The sequence below is a fragment of the Plectrocnemia conspersa genome, unplaced genomic scaffold, assembly GCF_051122295.1.
Source record: "Plectrocnemia conspersa isolate PC_06_02 unplaced genomic scaffold, ASM5112229v1 ptg000012l, whole genome shotgun sequence".
Taxonomy (NCBI): Eukaryota; Metazoa; Arthropoda; class Insecta; order Trichoptera; family Polycentropodidae; genus Plectrocnemia; species Plectrocnemia conspersa.
Genome location: NW_028277176.1, coordinates 18452415 through 18474938, shown reverse-complemented (window position 1 = coordinate 18474938; position 22524 = coordinate 18452415). Strand labels below are relative to the sequence as shown.

Below are 22524 nucleotides of genomic sequence, written 5' to 3'. Positions count from 1 at the left end.
GCGAAGATTTCCGCTCGCGACATTGATTGCATTAGTCTTTTTAATTTATTTCGTTAAAGCGAAAGAATTGTACGATAAAATTTTACTAACAAGCCTCTCTTTCACACTGTGAGTAGTGTTTTTGATTTATTTTAAATTATATGAAAGATGCTTTAGACGTGATGATCGATCACATAAATGTATACATATGAACCTTATATATTTCCGCTTCAACTCACTTTATTTGCCTTTTTTTAGAGAAAAAAAATAGCACCTGTACTAAGGTCAGACCAGAGAATATACGTGTTCTTTGTTTTATCGCGAGGAAAAAGAGAACTACTCAAACAGACAAAAATAACTTACCCTTTCCATCTCGAGCTTTTCTCTTCGAGTCGGTCGGAGCTTTCCGTTCGGAAGTGTGATTGCCGTCTGTTATATATTTTTGCAGTGTTTCGCCATCCTCTGTCGATCTTATTAAACGATTAAATCTCTTTACTTGACGTAATTCGCTCCTTTCAGATTTCGAAGCTTTGATAAGCTCCGCGAAAGTGCCGTTCCTCTTATGACCCAACGAACTATAACTATCATACAGCCAATATCTTGAAACTTTCCGCTTTCGTTTGGCTTCGTACGTCGATATCAACTTTGTTTTTTTATTATTAAACACATTTCGTTTGACTTGATCGTGTTTGCGAATCAGGCTGGCGTAAGTCAGCGGGTTGTCTTTTATGAAATTAAAATTTGGCACGAACGTTTCATAAGACAGATTCTTATACGATATAAAACTATCGGATTGTTCCCTGTAAACTTGGCCCTCTAGGGCGCACTCCGTCACGTTTGATTGTAAACAAAGCAAATATACGAAAATATAGATATATAAAGTTCTGAACAATTTAGTAATTTTTAAAGTCAAACATCTATAGCTAAGATTGCTTTTGAGCTTATCCCCCTCGAGTCGCCTCGGAAGTTTATTTGCAGACTCTGCTGCAAGCATCGAAGGAGCGAAAATAATCCGAGATGACAATACATGATTAAAAGGGATGAAAGGAGATAGGAAGACACTAGGAACGTTCTTGCGGATCTCTTTAGGGCTCATGCCAGTCGCCTGCGATCGTCCGTCTTCAGAAGGCTATTGAAGACATCTGAAAGACAAAAAATAAACGAGATTTAATATTATTATTATTATTAAACGCATAGGGGACAATATCTCACTTTAAGTATAACTTGAAGACTTCTCTTTCTCTTGACAAACAAGTTCTTTTGTGCGATATAAAAGTGCGCGATGTAAAATTTTGAAATTCACTCTTTTTGTCTTTAAAAATATCTCATACCTCAAAGAAACCTGGCTTGTTTTTTAAGAGGGTTTTTGAAGGGGGTTTTTGAAACCTTGCAAAGCCGAGTGTTCAATGATGTTCGGCTCGATTATATTTGTTGTTTATGGCAAACTTTTATTCAATAAAAATACATTTTTTTCGTAATATAATATTTGTAATACTATGTGAGTTTTATAATATATGTACTTATTGTTCAAAAATCATAAAAAAAACAACGCAAAAATATCTCTAAGACAGTTCACTTAATTTTAACGTGTCCCAATTTTCTTGCGCTCACTTGACCCTTTGATCGTTCAAGTGAAAAGCATAAAACTTCTTTTCAAGTCAAATATAATAAAAATATAAATAAAACGACAGTGTCTTTATAAAAATATAAATAAAATAACAAAGATCTTTTTCTTAATATTAATAAAATTATTATTTATTATGCTCTAAAATTAAATTTTTGATATAATCCCGAGATTTCAAAATATGTACATATATATATATATTATATATTATATTTATATGATAGTCACAAAAGCTTCGCCATATATGTATATGTTATGTTTACTTAATAAATAAAATAAAATCATTTAATTATATGTTTAATGACGCAATATGTTTTTATTGTTCAAATAAGATTTTATAATGTAGTAATCGTCAAGAAGTTATATAATCCTATATACCCGGAACGTTTAATCATGAAACTAACATAAAAGCGAGCACAGCTTGTACTCGTATGGAATTTTTATACTAAGTGCCCGCTATAAAGGAGATATACGCTAAATCAGAGAATAAAAATATATTTGTTTAAATTGTCACATACCAGAATAAAAGTTTTAAGTTAATTATCTGGGTGGAACGACAAAATAAAACATAGACTGTGTCCGTGGGGAGTATGCGTCAATAGTAGAAAGATAAATACAGTTTTTATAACAACAATAAAAGAAGCAAAAGTCAAACAGAAAGCGTGGGAGTTATCTCGAGCGCCGAGGATTATTATATAAATATGTTTGTGAGATTTTATACTGAATAGTTGGCAATCAAGAGCGAGGATCTCAACACCCAAGGGAACTCGAGGGTGTAACGACAGGGAAATTGTCGCTCGTATATTTGCCACTAGATAGATTTTCTCATATACATAAATATATTGCTTCTTGCTAATGTTTTTAATTTGTTATAAGACGTATATGTATTTATATTTACAATTTAAACGTAAATTTTGAACCGATTTTTTACAAAGTTAGAAAACATCATTCTTGAAGTTTAAACTTAAGGAACTAAAAAAGTAATTAAAGTTTTCTCAAAGGATGTCGCCTGTCGTATGTATTTTCCTGAAGGAATAGAAAATACAGAATAACTTAAATTACTTTCACCATTTTAACGGCATAGTTTTTAAAGACGAGAAAAACCTTCACCGTTTGCTGTCAAAAAACAGTTAAAACAACCTGTAAGTTAAAGATGGCGTATGCAATTAAATTTGCTAAATATATTATATAGAACGCAGAAATAACAGTTTCCGCAAACATACATACATACAAATATCAATTAACTATGAAAATAATTGTGATGTTGATATAATTAAAATTTGGTTTTAAAATAGTCTATTAAATACTATTTTTTGTATTACTTCACTTTAAAAAAAATCATTTTGATATCAAATTCAGAAGTAGATGAAATTCTATTAGTTCTAAATTAACCAAGTTTTGATAGATGTAGCTAAATATGAACAGCATTTATGGAAAATGTTGCAGCTTTTTTTAAAATAGTAATCAATACTTCGCCTATTAATATTTTTATTTAAAATAACCCAATATATGAATTCATCGTGAAGCCAAATTTTGTAAACAACCGTTACGGCGCAGGTGAGCTAAAAAGCAATTAAACGGGGAATGTTATGAATTCCTAACGAAACAGAACGAGAAACCGTACACCGTTAAGGGAAAAACCCTTTGTTAATTTCCCATTTGAACTCCACTTACGTATCACGGTTAAAAACAACACAGCCTCTCATTCAATGCGACCAAGCGCTGTGCGATATTTTATTTGATTTTTATGAACGAGAAGTAAAAATCAAATTATTATTTTGATATTCGCTTCGTTTTGTTTTTTATTTAATAAAAAAATACACGTTATGTACAGCTTTCGTATTTGTTATTTAACAGCCCTTCTGTACCCGAATACTCATATCTCATATTACCTCGTATTATTAAATAATAAATAAAACGCGCGTGCACGGGCATTATTATTAGTGTAATATTTCACGGTAATTGCCGGAAAATATATGGAAGACAATTTCCAAAACAATAGAAAGTCAAAGGAAAACCGGTTAATTTAGCGACCAAATCTCACATAGGGAAACATGATTAATTTCCTATCAAGAAATTTGGTACCGATACTTATTCGGAGTGATGTATAATAGTTAATTAACTTCATTTCTTATTGATGCTTTCCACAAACGTTTTAAAAGTAATTAAAAAGATGTTTAGTTTAAGGGGCGCAAGAATATATTCGTCTTGATAAGAAGCCGTAAGTAATTAATTATGAGATGAACATTTCTCTTTCGTAAGAGTTTGATAATAATTATTAAATTAGAGGAAATAACAGGTGTATATAAAAAAGACCGTTTTTATTACTACACAATTTTTAATCATGTTATATTAAATTTAAATTAAAAGTTTGTGTACAAAATAATAAAATATATACTTTTCATATATGAGTAATAAATTATCCGCTTTCAAGCAAACATTTTTATTTATGTGAAGCTAACCAAAATATTCTTAAGAACATATTTTATATATATATTATGCGTTATTTAATATGAAAAGTTCCTAAATGATAATTATAATTAGGTTTTAGTTATACTATTATATTTTTTTATCAATAGGAAATTCTTTTCAAATGATACAATTCTACATTGGAGCTAGTAGATATATTAGAATAATATAAGTTATTTATTAAAACAGATTCAAATCTTTGAAATCTGTCAAACGTGTGAGCATTATTGATTTTAATAATATTTAGATAAGCTACAAGATGTCTATTTAATGTATTTTTTGCTATAAAGTGCAAGGCCTATCTTCATTCATTAATTTTCTAGGTACACAGTTTGACCTACTTTAAAAAACATAATCAAATTTTTTACAGAAAAATATCATCACAATAGCCTTAAAAAAATGACAAAACATTTCCTGAAAAATCTTTATAATATCATGAGCACTTTTTACGCAAATTCTTAATTTCATTCGAAGCTTAAAATTGTATTTTAATATCATAACTTTTAATTAATTTTAATATATTATATAATCCCTAAAATATGTATGTTAAGTAACCATAACTTAATTAGTTTCTTTATGCTACATACGCATGCTTTCAAACTATTGTAAAGATAATATGCTCTCTATATCACAAAGCATTGTGAAGGGATTATGTATGCACATATTGACATACATTGTATTTACACTGTGTTCAGGCAACACGGTACAATGTAAACTTAAAACACAAAATATATCACTCTATGAATAGGTGTATCTAAATTTTATCTCAGTGGGTTAATTAGAAATAATAAAATGTAATGTTATAACATTATTTTTTATTATGTTTGCATAAAGGAAAACTGCAGGTAGATTGAGTGCAATTAAAAGGTAAATTGCGGCATTTATTATCAAGTGTCGTCAGATTCATTAAAACTGCTTTCAAAGCTCCGGGGGTTACTAAAATCGCTAATTGCTTTTTCATTCGTGAAAAATTATACGGAAAATCTGCTTGCTATTAACGGTCTCAATTTAACGACTAGATTAAATTACGTATTAATGCGGCCATTCAGTATGACTTTTATTACAATGTAATGATTTTCAGTAATTTTAAATAAAAATATATTACAATATTTTTTTAATCAAGTAAAACAATTCTCTATTTAATATAACTGTTCTAATAATTTATATCAGATGCATGAAACAAACCTGCAAAAGATTTTTATTATAATATTTTCATCTGAAAATTAATTTATAGCTATATTAGATTACTAAAAGCTTAGTGACCAAACCCCGGTGTGATATTAAAAGTGCCACTAAAAATTAAACAGCCCAAGTTTGACGCTTCCAACTTTCAAGCGTTCAACTTTTACGCCCGACCATTAATGGACATCTGAGTGCGAATTTTCAGCGCCTGAAATTTTATTATAATGCGTCGTAACTTACGTTTTTCGAATATTTTGTAATATAATAAAGCAGCGTATTGAGTCTTTTTAGTGATAAATATTCAACAAGGGTCTCTCTGGGGTGTTTTTTTTTAAAAACGACACATTCTTAACAAAACGGTCGATCGAAACGTATGCATATCACGGTTTATCAAAGCCTTACACGACACACCTTCGACCCCTCAAGGGGTTCCAGATTCTTCAGTCAATTCGTAATACATTCGAATGGAGCTTTTGGGATTTAAAATATTTATATGTATCGAAAGACCCGCCACTTTATTCACACGCGAATAGATTTTTTCTATCTTGCTTTCTTTTTACTGTTGGGAGATGATGTTTCGAGTTTTGATGTAGAATATATAAATATAACAATATATATATATAGAATTGGTTAAATATAATATACTGTCTCATGTGTTATCAAGTGATAAATATTTGTATAATATATGTACATAATTTAGTGTTGTATAAAATTATTATTTTTAAATATTTGGTAAGGCATATGCATGCGAGTGACCTGTGTAGTTCTACATAAATAATAACAAGAATTATCACTGAACACAAGAAGAAACAAAAGGTTAGGTTTACCGACAAAAAAAAACAAATTTTATGGCGTAACTCTGTGAAAGCCCTCATACATTTTCGCAATCTGCCGACTCCTACGCAGAGCGGTTTTTTATTATCTGATTAATAGTTGAAAAAATACTTTTCTTTCAAAAAAGCATTAAACATATGGCAGAGCCTTTAAAACGTTTAAAAATATTTTACAAATTTAATTTTTAACAAAAAAAAGGCTCTAAGATTTATTTTGTGAAATGAGAATTTTCGATTTTGCATTTTTCTCGAAAAAATTCCTAATAAATTTTTTAAAACAAATACTAGTCAAGGCCCATGATAATGTAGTAACAACTAAATATTTTGTATTAGGTATATACTATTTTAAGCAATAAAATAAAAAAAAAACTATTTAGAAAAGTCTTCAATATATTGTATATAAAATTATTGGCTCTATCTAATAAATATATTAATGTATATCTATATACTTATATATAAGTCACAATATGTTTTTTAAGAATTCTCAAATCGTAATTATAAAGATAAAATTGAATTATCAATAAAATAGAGATGGTAATTTAACAGCGGCAACTTCCATTCTGGTATCCGCTCAATTTCCGACCCAGTAATATTTGCCTCGCTGTAAACACGTACTTATTTATAGGTCATAAATTTATCTAACCATTTGGTCATTAATCACTATAAAACCGAACGCCCATATTTCAACATAAACTGTCCCAATTAAATTTTTCCGCGGTTTTCCTGGCTCACGTTTGAAAAAAAAGCTTTGTTCGAAACGAACGAATAAAAAGTTTTCAACGACGTGTTTATTTTAAATTTATATAAATATATATTTATACATATACATGTATACATATATACTTTGATTTAAGGAGTTCGTGAAAGAGAAAAGTGAAAAACGCAGAAAGTTGAATTTTTTATGTAACCCTAGGGGTATAATTACAGAAGCATGTCATCGTTAAAATATTGTGACTAGATAAACAAGAAAAAATCAAAACATGTATTTTCATATAAATTAATAATTCAATTGTAAATGTAATATTTTCGTAATTTATTAAAGCTATTTTATATTTAATACTTCATATTTAAATATAATATATACTCGTTGACCCTGGGAGCATATGCGTAATAAGGGTTTTCTTTTCTTGACAAAGGATCCTTTTACGATTTAGCATTAATCAATTCCAGATTAGAGTTCGGTTTTCTTTTGGGTTCATTGGTTTTGTAAATTATGTAGCATTTTTATCGTTAGCTTAAGCGGATTCGTATATACAAAGGCGATTCAAACATAAACGTAAAAAAACATAACTTGAATATATTTTACGTGTTCTCCATCGATTATAGGGTACTAAAATTTCATTAGGAAAATATCTTATGTTCGTGTACAAAGCCACTCATGCACCACCTCTATCTAAATTGGAACTCAAAGTCTTTTTACTTTAGGGGTCTAAAGATGTGATACTCTCTGGAGGATAAATTTGACGAATACATTGGATCAAAGAAGACACTCAAAGAGCTGGTACTCAACTACTGTAATTTACTCTAGTGTGCCGGACCCGGTTAGGTAGATTCAAAAACTCATATTTCAGTCATACATTACAATATCAGTTTCAGTTTTTACTAAATTCATTTACACGTTGTTCCAATAGTCATAGAAACACTATGCGCGATAGTTTAATACAAAAAACTTAATTTTTACAAAAACAAGAAAATATTACAAACAGGTGATATTGATCTGATGACTGCATTAGATGGTTTAAAATCATAAACTATTTTTAAATTTACCATTTAACATATGTATGTTTCGGCAAATCTAAAAAACAGCAAAGATGCCTCTTAAGTGTTTGATTTATTTACAGCATCAAATCAGAAATAAAACTGTTACATCATATATAATCTATCATGATTTTCATCGTGTTTAAAAAATATCTTTTGTATATATATATGTATAAAAATCACTGTGTACTAAACATTGCTTGAAAAAGCGATATCCTGGTCAAGTACCTTGGCTTCTATTTAAACTACCGACTGAAGTGGAAACATAAAACTAACGTTACTCGATATAAAGTCTCATATCGGAAATAGTAAGAGTCGCTCTATGTAATATCGCTTTTAGTGGTAAATAAAATATATTTTTATTTAAATTACTTGTAATATTCCTACTGCGTCCTCAAAAGTTTTGGTGAGTAGACCCTTCTGGAATATATTTAAATACAATTCAATGCGATTGCTTTTCGATTGGGTTAAAGGTAAACTCTTAACAAAAAAAACAAATAAAGAGAATCGAAGCTTTCTTTGTATAATATACTATTTATTTTTAACGCAGAACTTGTTAAGTGGTTATATATTTTAAATGTGGAACACATTTCAATTAAATCTAGACACATCGTATAAATGCCTGGCGACGTAATGAAATATTTTGCGTTATCAAAGGTCACCATTACACGATTTGAGCTTTTCGCTCAAAGGCTTTGCGGCGTTTTTTGTGTCCGTCTCGATGCGAACAGTGAAATTGAAAGGGGGTTCGAAGCGTCGAGGGTCAACCAACAAGGGTCAGACCCCGAGGCCCGTAGGAAAATGTAATTTCCAGCGGTCACTGTCACTTGTACGTGATACAATGCCACCAACAATAGTAAACATATTAATACTAACTAAATTAAATAAAATTAAGAGAGTGAAAAACTTTACACCAGCTTCCACTATTTTTCCGCTTGCTAAACTGTTTGATATCATGTCAGCAGACTTAAGTAGACCATGAACATGGTTTTTGTTCACGTCATTTCATAGTCACTTATGAATCTTAAAGACGGTAATAAAATTCATCGATACGAAAGTTCAGGGCGAATTTGTCTACACCGACTTTCAAAAAGCATTAGACCAAGTTGTCATATTTGATATAGAGTGCTGCTTTAATAACGACATAAATGTGTTAAATGAAAATGTTTCATAGTTTTGGAACAGATGCGGATTCGTTGTCAAGCTTTAGACACTCTGATGTTTTCTGCGATGACTACAAAGAGCTAGGTCAATTCATGTGGAATGGTACTCATCTCGTCTATATATGTATCTTAAATTAGACCCATATTACCTTTTAATTCTACCAATGAAAAGTTAAGGGAATAAATATAATGGATTGGTGTGCGTTTATAGGGTTTACAATTTAGAATTAGCTATACACGCACCAAATCTAAGTCCTATATAGAATATATTTGTTTGAAAAAAATTTTACTACATACAATTTTTTTTAAATTGCAAAAACAAATTGTTTCTGTCTATCTGTAGGCGATTAGTTAATATACAAAAAAATAAGATCTATCTGGTTTTAAACATAACGTATTTTTATAAATGACAATATTATTTTCCATAACATCGACTGTTCACTATGTATTAAAATTGAAAATAAAATATTTGTACATAATTGCATCTACAAATTTTGGACCATTGTGTATAGATCCACGTCTGTCGTTTGGATTATCAGGTTTCAAATTAGTGTAGATTTAGAAAGCATTAGTTATTCCATTCAAAAGCAATGGTGGATTCTCGCAAAGACCGCAAGGAAAGAGGGTTAACCCTTATGTGTAAGCCTCGGACTGATTTAACTTAATGGCTTTAATGAATTCTTGGGTGTAAGCAAAAGCGGTCCGGGGTTAGTGTTTCATTTTCGTGTGTGTGTTTTTGGAATGCTAAGTGCGGGTCATACATAAGACCTTAATAATCTATACAATTGTACATAATATGAAATACATATATACATATTCGAAAATAAATATAAATACGACCCTGCAACTAAGGGCGCTATAACAATGTCCCAACAATTGAATCCTGGAGTGGAAAATTTCGTGTCAAAAGAGCCAGCCCAACAGGGAAAACTCAAAAAAGTTATATAACGAAGTTTATTTAAAGAAAATTGCCGTAATATAATTTTACAAAATTCATACTTTGACTTTGTGACGTTATTTCACAGACACAGACGACTAATCAATATTGTAATGTGCATGTTTAAATGTTTAAACATCAATGATAATTACAGTATGTTTAAAATTAGATTTATAAGGACTACGTGGAATGTCAGCAGATCCAAGTAAAGGTTTTTTTTAACTAAAATAAATATTCTTAACTAAAAAATGACTAGCACATATATTTATTTTAGTTAAAATAAAATATTTTTAACTAAAATAAATATATGTGCAGGTCATATATAAATAAATAATAAAAAATATAAATAAATATTATTTTTAATAAAATAAATATTCACTACACCAACGTTTTAACGCAAATAAAATTTAAATTGTCGCCGTACAACACAGGGATAATAAAATAATCAGCCTTAGGGGAAAAACAAATTTGTACAAACGCATTAGGAAGAGGTAAACTAATAACGGTTGTTACGGCAATGTATGCATGTGATAATTACATTCCTCATCTGATTGTTTCAATTATTTTTTACTTAAATACTTCAGACCTAATTAAAAATTTCCAAAAAACCATGCATATTTTTAAACATATGGTACGGATCCACCTTTTTATGCAGCGGTATAAAATAAATTCAGTGGTTGTAAAATTACAATATTAGCACAAATTTTATTTTTGACAAAAAAATACTCTATGAAATAAGAATTCTCGATTTGCCATTTTTATCGAGAAAAAACACTAGTTGTGCTGTTGCAGCCACCGTATTCGCCAGATATACTAACTACAGATAAATATGAACCTGAAAAAACAACGTTACGAAAATAATCGCAAAAATATAAAATGTTTAAGATGTGAATAATACTAGTCTAGCCGCGTGAATAAAGTTTACAAATTGAATCGCTTTCAAAACCAATTCGTTTCGAAGAACTTACAGTACGTACTATATATTTAGTTGTAACTTTATTACACCGCTGAAAATAGACGTAGCTTAATACGATTATAGAAAAGACATAACATTGGAAATGTTTCTGCGTCTGGTTGTGTTGTTGATTAAATATGCATGAGATTGTAATTGTACAATTATTGATGTGAGACGTATTTGCGTAAAATCTAATCTCATTCGTTCATATAGAAGATAACATCCAATAATAAAATATCAGAATAAAAACATATCTTATTCGCTTCGTTGATATGCATTTAAGTAGAAAATTATTTTTTAGGCTTTCTAATATTTTTTGAAAAGATCAAAATCTGATCGATATATACCGATGAAACTTTGCAATATCCGTTTTCAAATAATGTTACATAATGTATACCCGCGAAGCGTTTTGAATATGAATGTAGACATTTGTAGCAGGTGGTGTCATGATTTCAGACACTCGTATACGTTTCGCGAACGTACGGCCGAGACGAAAGTACTGTTTTGCGTTAAAACCGCAGAAAGCCTTAAAACGCCGTTTTGACACCTAAAAGCTTTCCCTAAATATTAGAGGGAAGAGATGAGAGACAAAGAAAGAGTGAGCAAAACGAAAAAAATAACATCATTTATCATTTTATATAATAATATCGCCGGCCGCGAAAACGTGAATATAAAAAAATAATATAATCATACGAAATGTGCCTTAATATAAATCTGACGTTTTATTACGTTTTTATTCGACATTAATATTTTATTATAATATAAATCCAGTTAAATTTAAACCGCTCTGGATTTGCATTAATTTATATATTTATATATATTTTTTTGATAAGTCTTTAAAATAATGAAATTGTAGCTACGAAAACTAGAATTTTTTTAGTAAAAAAGCTCATTTTTAAACCAAAACAATAGACCAATGATATATGTTGATGACTAGTACCTGAAAGACCTGGGTTCGATTGCCATATTGACATAATTTTTATCTTGTGGGAGATCAGCATTAGTGAATAATATATAATTTCAATGAATAAATCTAGCCATATCTAGTGACATCCATTGATTATAATCTGCAATAATAAATTATAATTAATATAATTAATGTCACTAAGCCCGAAATAACGTCAGTATTGTTTTGGCCGTTTACACTTGTTATATTTGTGTTGGTGCACATCTCTATTCTACATTACGTTATTTAAAAACAAACTGGACCAAAAAATTTACGATGGCAGAATTGTTACCAAGTAAATAAAATCGCATGTTATATCAATTTCCTTAAAAAAAATTGGCAAACACAGCCACTAAAAACATTTGTGAAATGATAGATGATTCCTTGGATATCTGCAAATTTCAAAGATAGTTTTAAAAAAAATATAGTTCTGGACCAGGGAGACTAGCAAAGAAAGACGATGATGTTTTGGCTGCAGAAATGGAAGCAAATCCTACTCAAACTATCAGCTGGCCGAGAAAAACCAGCCCAATTTTATCGAATAAAATATTGTGCAATATTTAGCTGCAACATAAATGTTCTATATTACTACATAATCAAAAGCGACCAATTTGTAAAAAAACATTTCAGGAGCATTTGAAAGAAAAAAAAATAAATGATATTTTAAAATGTATTTAGGACATTAAGCAACAATAAAAAAATAAAAAGTTAATAATTACAACTTAATTATATCTGCAGTTTCTACAGTAGTAATATACAATATTGTAACAATATCTCAATAGTGCTATTTTTTTTAATAAAATGGTTTAGATAATGCAAAACTAAAGTTCTGTAGTAAATCTTTAAAAAGGCAAAAATAGGCATTCCCTAAAAACCCGGAAAAAGGCTGCAAGAATCAATAAAAAAATGTTCTATAATACTTAATTATTAATCTGGCGCTTCTGATTAATGATATTTATACAATATTATAATAGTAATATAAACTTAAATATCTAAGTCACTTTTCTACGAATTAAATCTATTGCAGCCATTATTAAAATAAAAATTAGCTTAAGCTAAGTTATTTCATATTTGTATTATCCAATGATTTAAATTATACAATACAGGTAATAAATTTAATTGGACATCATCAGTAAAACAGGATTATAGCTAGATTGATATTTTTAATAAAAAAACTGATATATTACTGAAAACATCATATTATGGTTAAAGCATTGCCATTAATGTCAACAACCATCGTTAAGTGAAACTTTTAACAAAACAAACCAATCAAAACAACTTTTGATATATCTTTTTATATATATGTATATATATGAAAAATACTGTATGTATTTTTTATTGTTGATAATTTAATATTTTTTATTTTATTGACTTGCTACTTTTTTATTCCTTATATTTTAGATACACTACAGAATCGAAAATACTCACTAAAAAGCATCAATATGTCAATATTAATGATAGTCGCAATTAAAATAATATTATTTAATATATATAATTATCCGCAAATTTATAGTATAACATCAAGTTAGACGCAAATGAAACAATAAATATTTTATTATTAGCTTTAAACCTGAGGAAGATTATTTATTAACCAACTATGTTAATAGCATATATTTTTTTCCATAAAAGATATGTTGCAATATTATAATGAATTTAGTGCAATAATAAAACATTTTTTTTATGAAACACAACATTTTTGAGTTAATATTTCAATACAGCAATATTTCATTGTTTTTATGATGTTACAAATTAAGAAGTAAACCACCTATATTATTTTTTAAATAAAATAATATTTATTAAATAAATAATATTTTAATTATCTTAATTATTTTAATATTAAAAAAATGTGTTTTATAATTTTACTATCAATTTAATTGAACAAAGATTAATTTTTCATTTTAATAGGTATATACAATTATAGGTAAATATCATTAATTAAGTGCACATTTTATTACGCAATTTTCATTATTTATTTAAATAATATAAATAAAATAGGTATTTTATATATTATGTATATTAATACATAAAATTGATTTATTTTTTTACTCACATGAATTAAAGAAGTTCGATATTGCCTTAAATATATAAGATCATTCTTGCTGTTTGAATATTTTATCACTTCCATTTCCTAAGTATATACTATGTCATTATCTTATTAATATTGAATCACATTGAGAGAAAAGACTTCTACATAATCGACTACACTATTGTTTTTTTTTTATTTTGGCTAATTTATTTCACAAGGATATGTCTAAAAGTTACTTTATGTACCTTTATATTTTTACTTAACTTTAAATAAGTTTATATTTTATTTTTATTTTATCTAATATATACAAAGCACATCCTTCGGGGAAGGCTTTCGCGCGTCCGCCGAGTGACACGCGTCGTGCCCGACTGGCCCGCGGGCCGACGATGCGCGCCCCTGTGCGCTGGAAAATAATTATTAAGGGCAAAGTGCACTCGAAATCTTACCTGAACAATAGGGGTCCGTTCCGAGGCTACCAGACTCATTAAAAATCCATAACTGAAGCACATTGCAAAAATTCAATCAAACAAGCGAAGGGGCGTCTTTCAAACTTATTATGTGTTATAAACTCGTTGAACATATTTGTCATTCACGATGAAATGTAAAGTAATTTTGTATCTATTGAAAAGGTATGTATAATATATATATACCTTATAAAAATATCAGTATTAAATAAACAAATTATTAATTATTTTATAAATAAATAAAAATTGTTCCTCGACTTATCACTTGCTGTAAAATATATAAGCCCTTAATTTAAAGAGAATATATGTTATAAATATCGTTTTTAATATAAGATATATATTCAATAAAAAAGCTCGAAAGCATTAATTTGATGTCGGTTATAATATTTTTTTTAATTTTATTTGCTTTTAATTAAAAAAAAAACTATCAATACTACTGATCCTTACTAATTCAGCTAAATTAAGGTTAGTGTAAATTTCTATTTCTAAAAATACTATATTTACAGTAATTATTTATTCATTTTATTTCGATAGCTATACCTGAACATACATTTAACAAAATCCTTAATAGAACTATGCGAGTTGAGTTTATCTATCTACCTTTAATTCAATTGATCTGGCGTATTATTGCTTTACATTTCTTAGCAGCAATCCATTATGAATGCCTTACAATCTAGATAATTGGCGTTAATAATTAATTATCACCTTATTATCCAACGTAATGCTGATTTCCTTAAATGTTGCGCTTGCTCGACTAGATAATTTAATTATATGATGACATGATCAAATAGTTGTCCCTATATATGAATGTATAATATATATGTAATGTGTCCACATGTATTATATATTCTCGATAAATTAAAAATATATTTTTTGGTAAAAATCCATTTATCATTACGGAAATTCCAATTTATGAATGTGTGTAACTAAATATCTTGTGATTAAATCTAATAGCAGCTATCTGTTATTGATGGCCATAATTAATCAAAACAGATAGCTGCGATTAACCCTTAAAGATAAATGTTATGTTTTTAAAAATATATAATTTTAAAAATATGGCTATACAAATTAATTGGACGACCTAATAGTACAAAGATCAGAAATATCATTATGTGTAATGATATAAAATATAAAAAAATATGATAATATTTTTCTAATATAATTTCAAGGAGATCTAATTTAATGATTAATTATTAATTATTTGTCATGTTGTTACAGAAGATTTATAATAAATAAATAAATTCATAATAACATATGTTTTTTCTCAGCCTTTCATGTTAAACATTGATAGATAATAACTGAAGTTATGTTTTAAATTATTTGCGCTTTTAATACATAGTGGCAAAATAATTTATAAATTACTCTACTAAGTCGTTTTTTATACTAAGATTTAAATATGTACGTATAATAATTTCTCTAGAATCGATAGCATATGATTGAGTATTGTATAGATAGAACACATTGATATATCAGCGGAAACTTAATTGAAAATTAACCTATTTTCCAAATATTTGTCGAATATACTGATTTATCACAAATAAAACTAATATAAATTATCAGGTAAACGAAATTATAATATAAATAAGCAAACGTTCAACGAATGTAAACCTAGCTTAAATGTGTGTTTACGCCAAAATAATTAATTTTCTATCTTCAATATTACGTACTTGATCTTTTAATTAAAATAGAATTTAAACATGATTACTATAACAATTTAGTACTTATTTTATTTCAGGAAAATATTACGCGTTATTTTTCAACCTGTATATATTTTTTTTTTGGTAAAAGTTTAAATTATATAATATAGACTTTTATTAATATATAACACACAATAAGGATATAAAATATATTTATAACCATTTTGAGAATTTGATTTAAGTAAGAGTTATTCTTTTATATGTTATTTATGTGAAGAGTATTCTGTTAATATTTTTTTATATTAGTCGAACCTATAATTTCTAACAACTAATTTTTTTGCACTAAAATATTCTAAATCAATATTTATATGTAAAATTATGCTATGTAATAATACAAAGAGCAATGCGTCAAGTGTAGCTGTAAAAAATTGGGTATATTAAATAATGTAGAACCATCAATATGATCACAAAAACAATAATTTTAGGTAATCATGACAAGCATTTATTTAAATAAATTTTATATGTATATAAAATATTAAAAAGTAGGGTGATTAGAACAAAATGAAAATAATTAAGTTATAAAGTTAATAAATATTAGTTTGAACTAAAAATATAAGCTAATAAAAGTTGAATTTTTCACATTTTTCAGTTGCCATTTTATTTTAGAAAAATGTGCAACTGAAAGTACTCATCTATTCACATCGAACATTCACATTCCGGAAACGATATTTTTCTCTGAAAAGGAATATCGTGCCAAATATAATATTATTTATAACGTAATTGAACTACATTATTTACAATATTTCAATTCAATGAGCTTATATCGTTTCTATGTGTTGTTTTTCTTATGCCTTGGCGCTCTACGTTACAAGCAAAATGTCAAATAAATAATATCACGTACAATGCCTAGCCTTTTTATATTACTGGCTAAGCTTAAGAAATATATTTTAAGCCTAATCTAATTTATGTCGAAATACATTTTTTTTTAAAAGAGTTAATGATATATTAACCCTAATCAAATACGTGACCTCTCTTAATCACTGTAGTCAGCATTTACTCTTTTGCGTAAAAAAATTCTTATCATTTACGAATTCCAAATAAAAAAAGCATAATAGCCTCACGTTTTTTCCTGCGGTTTTTGCAACGCTAAAATGAATGTGCGTACGTCTATTACACGTACGGATTACTTAGTTGAATACACAAAGTTACCGAATAAAATTTATATTCGGGAAGTTTTTGAGTTAAATGCCACCTAGTCTGTCACATGTTTACATATAAATGTATACGTATATATATATATATATATACACGCGTATAAAAACGAAAGGTAAGAAGGCGTTAAATGGATTCGCGTCACTTTTCTCACGCATCACGAATGACACGACAATAATAAGTTTACTTTGGCCGACGAAGTATAACATATTATACATTAATAAAGTAACACAATAATGTCTGCTTGTGTATACATAAACACGCTTACGAAACAACGTGCCGAATAATTTAGCGATAAAGCCCAGCATACACATTCGTTATTACTTCAATTACGCTGTGTAACGCGTCGTACCAAAGTTTATCCTTCGATTGTGTGATTTCTGTTTTAAACGTCTCAGTTAGTCTTACCAAAGAGTAAATTTAAATAGTTTAATGTTACAAGTACTTCATCCTAAATGATTTAATTCCAAGAAAAGCTGCGTCCCAATATTTTTTGATTATATATAATACATTGTATTAAGTCTGGAATTTACAAACACGTAAATCTATTTTATTTTCTATACGATTAGTAAACGCACATATTCAGTGGTGAAAAATTGAAAAAATGTTTTTTTTTTAAACCTTAAGATCCATAATACAAGAAATATATAAAAACAAACAACCTCAGGTTTCTCATTAAATTATATAAATTACTTCCAAAGTTACTAAATTACATAAGCTATTTGTATTATATGAAATAGTATGAATCATCTTTTATTTAACATTTCTTTATATTTATCAAAATTGCTGATGTTTTAGAGGTTCCTTATTCAAAATTAAGTCAGCTTTGGGGTCATTCCCTAATAAAAAGGTTGGGAAATACTAATCTATATTCAAAAACCATTTCGTAAAAAACAGCGCTATTTTTTTCGAGACTACAAATTTAATTACATTTTATTTGTTAGCTTGCCTAAGAAAAATCTAATTTATATGGTAATATTTAAGAACATAAACTAAATTTATTTAATTGTCAATCTCCTTGCTTTTTACAGTATTTCAATCAAGTAACATAGCATCTTCACAAAGTGTTTTATTTTAAGAAACTTTAGCTAAAGATGTATAATATAATAAATTTAAAAATACCATACAAAAGCAATTTTATTTTTTTCTACGTGATTTTTTATAAATATTCCTAAAAAAGTAAAAATGCTCACTTTAGATTTTGAAGAGATATATTGTAGAACGTTTAATGTGACAGCAAAATATTGCGCAATATTAAATTCCCAGAAAGCATGTTTTTTAATAGAATACTATAGCTATGAGAAAAGAAAAAATATCGAGCACTATTTTCATAGCAAAAAATACCGATCATTAAAAAATGGAAATTAAATAAAAGTGAGCAAAATATATTATTCAATTTATAACAGAAGTTTATAATATTTTATATCAGGCATAATAACAGGCGTTAGCCCAATGCGTAATTAAGGTAACAGGGTAATGACAATCGAATACTACTAAGTAAATATTGGGACACCAGACTGAAATCAAACTCTATAAATCAGAAAAGTATATTTAAATTATTATATGCATGACTCTATTTTATTTTATTTATTTATCTCGAATCTAGAAAAATATCATCTGTGATGATCGACTGGAATTATAATTATATAACTGTCATTAATTGCGACATTGCTGACTCAATAGACATTAAAAAGAACATTAGGGTTAAACCCCAGATCTTTCAGACATAATACTAGTATATCATGCTGTTCAAATAGGTTTTATATATCCGTTTTTTAAATATTATATAATGATGTTTCGGTTAAGATAAAAGTCGCAATTATAGACATCACATCACAGTTGATATGAAACGTTCGGTGAAAAAGTGAGAAATGATTCTGCTTAACAATCGATATGCTAAAAAACATTCCTAAACTCGATAGAAAATATCTTTACTATTAATAAAATGATGAAATACCCTTTTATAGATTCTCTGTATATCTGAATTGAAAGCATTAATACTAACAATAACACTATTAATGCTAAATTTGCGAACATCACGGCGATATCTATTATATATTACACAACGGTTCCGCAGTTTCATCAAGATGTCTTAAGAACAACATAAACAAGATCTATAGCAAAATTCATTCTCTGCAATAAAAAAATTGTCAAGCGTGTAAACCTCTTTAGAACGTTTTTCTGTGAATATTGTTGATGTGTGTTTCGATGTACATAAATAGTTTCAGCGAACAAGTTAAAAACTGAAGTCATAAATCAACTGGATTAATCACCATTGATGAAGACATATAAAGGCGTGTGATTGATAAACAACATTGGTAGACGTCTATTACTGTTAGACGGTTGGTCGGGTTCGAAAGAGTGAGTAATCTCGGTAGGCGGAAAACAAAGAAAAGGGTAAAAAAGCGCGACGGATAACCGCTCTGGGGTGCTTTATATAAATGACGCCCAGAAAACGATTTTCCGCGTTTTGTTCGTATGAAACTAAAGCGTCTTGTGCAATCAATCAACATTTTATGAATTGTCTCAAATTTCATAGTACACAAAAATATTTAATATTAAATAGATTAGATGGGAAGTTTATAGGATAGCCATTACTAAGTCAATAATAATTTTGCTATATGTTTTTTTTATATATATTAACATAAACAGATAAAATAAATGGTGCTCTAATTTCATAATAAATAATCAGTTTTAGAATAAACGCGGTTACAATAATATTTTATATCAGCATTGAGGCAGCATGTCATTAGTAAAATATTGGTTGCCTTTACCCGATCGACTACCACTTTAATTTTTCATAACACACCCTAACGACAACGGGCATTGTAAAGCTAAGAAAAAAGGAGTGCGGTATTGTAAAAAGTTTCTCGAGTCCCATTAACACACAACGGCCTGTAGAACAGCAGCGAGCCCATTGTTATGTCCTTGTTGGCGAATTTCCTTAACCAGCTCCGGGGATAAGTCCCCCGGGAAACTTTCTGAGCGAAAAACATCTTCACTTTTATACATAAGCTCAGTTTGGCGGCGAAAAGTGTTAATAAATCACTCGGTAATTTTTCGAAATAAAGAAAATTCCGCGAGAAAACTTATCGAAAATCTGATTTTTGAGCTCCTTAATCTTGGACGCCAGAGCGTCACCTCTGAATACCTTAAAGTACTTAATTAATAAACTTTTTATTCACGATATCTTTTTATTTCCCTTTCTATTAAGTTAAAATGAATATTTAATTGGGCCGCAAATTAGCGCTTTCAATATTCCCTATTTCAATTATGCCACCAAGAAGCCAATTGTATGAAGAATAATGTAATTTGATTTAATGCCTTTGTTTTCAAAGATTTGCAAACAAAAGTTGCTTGTACAAATCATAATAGTTTATGAAATATATTTCGTTTGACATAGCCAGTATTAATTATAATGTAGGTACTTTCGATTCAAAACATTTATAATAAAGTTTTATTATAAATCAAAGGTAAACATTTTAAGCAAATATACATTTAATATAAATCATTATGTATTATATGATAATGCTTAAGGGTAATTGTTTGTTCTATTTAGTAATTGCTTTACTAAATAATAAATAATAATATGTACTTGTATATATGATAGATATGAATCGTAAAAATCCTTTGATTTAAATGCAATCAAAGTTATCTATAAAGGATATTTCAACTCTAATTACTTAAAATTTAAATGATACGCATTTTTTCAATCATAGGCTCGTAAATTATTAAAATAAATTAAAATAGTGTCATAAAATTCATGGAACAGAAGTCTGAACTTTTTAATTAGTTTGAATTAAATATAATATCAGAAACTAGTTTTGAACTTCATCTAAACTTCATCTTTCACTCATAAACAAATATATGTACAGGTTAATAAGCAGAATATGTGAACTTTATACTTCATATTTCTATAAAAATTACGAGACTCCTGTGAATTACCAAAAAATATAAATTTATATTAATGACCACTTCTGCAATTGACGTCTCATATATGCATCATATGTATAAGATACTCATACTTTATATCCGCCTGGAGTGCGGACATAGTTTTCACATATGTTATATGCTCTAAAAATACTAGGCATTCCAGATAAATTAATGAGATTGGTTGAATTAATACTGAAAGGCTCAAAAGCGATAATTAATATATTTGAGAATTTGATGTAAAATCGTGTGCAAATAAGGGAATGCATTATCTACACTCATGCTAAACTTGGTAATGAAAGCCATAAATAGATATTAAAATTATAATACATCTTAAGTATTTGCATATGTTGATAATGCGATAATAGCAATTAAAAGTAAACAGAAAAATAAAAACGTTTTCCATCTCATGGGTTAATAATAAACCAGGACAATATGAAATTAATGGTAAGTCAACAAGATACTGATCCAATTGATAGTATCCAAATGGAAGAACGTGTATATGTGGGCATGAATAGCTCCACTTATTTAGGATCTTCAATTAATGCTCGAAATATACTAAGCGAATAAATTAGGAGACAAATGTTATTATGCACTCTCGAAGGTCCTGCATTTCCAACAGAAAAACGAAAATTACTATATATAACATGATTATCTGCTAACGCTTTGTCTTTTGCTTTGAACTGATTTAATTACGAATTCACCTTGCCTTCATCATGACAATAAAAGTCGCTAAATTTGGCAGGATTTGATTTGATATATAAATGTTATTTTTGTGGTTAATTGTACGTCATAATGAGAATACAAACAGCACCAAATGTAATTTAACATCAAACAACGATTACAGTTAAAAGTTGAAGGATTCTTACTTCAATCTTAGCAATTTTATTTTTATTTTGATTCCATATTCAGCTTACTTTAAATAAATCACTCAAAGCGACAAGAACATAAAATATAAATGCTTCCCTCGTGGTCAAGTTTACGTCGCAATGTCACGAGTGGAGCATTTGAAACACCTATATCAAAGGCAATTAATATCCAAGTATTGAAAGATACAATATAACGAACTATTCGGGTGAAGCCAAGTGTGAAGCATCATATTTTTATCACTACCTAACGCAATTTATTACAATACATAAATTTTGACTCAATTTATATATAAATATAATAATATAAGATAAATACAAAACAGCGTGTCAATATAATATAGCAAAAAACAATATACTATTTCATTGAGATAAAGACATTTGGCATCGAACCGCGTAAGAATTATTTTGTTAAGACGAAGTTTAAGTAAGAAAGCTATTTTTGGCGATGTAACATTCGCGTTAAGCGTACTTTCGATACTGCTATCAAAATGTTTAATTCCCAGAACCAAAAGTTAAATTTCAGCAAGCATTGTTGCCCGA

General features: G+C 28.2%; 1 protein-coding gene across 1 annotated transcript in view; it reads right to left on the bottom strand.

The window, feature by feature from the left end:
• GABA-B-R3 (gamma-aminobutyric acid type B receptor subunit 3) overlaps positions 1-14029 on the bottom strand; it is a 38591-nt gene extending 24562 nt beyond the window's left edge. The window contains exons 1-2 of the mRNA XM_088200113.1: positions 13897-14029; positions 343-1121 (exon numbers count right to left, since the gene is read on the bottom strand). Of these exons, the coding sequence (XP_088056239.1) occupies positions 343-1075 (733 nt within the window). The 5' untranslated portion in view covers positions 1076-1121; positions 13897-14029. The remainder of the gene's footprint in view (positions 1-342; positions 1122-13896) is intronic.
• Between the last annotated feature and the right edge of the window lie 8495 nt (positions 14030-22524).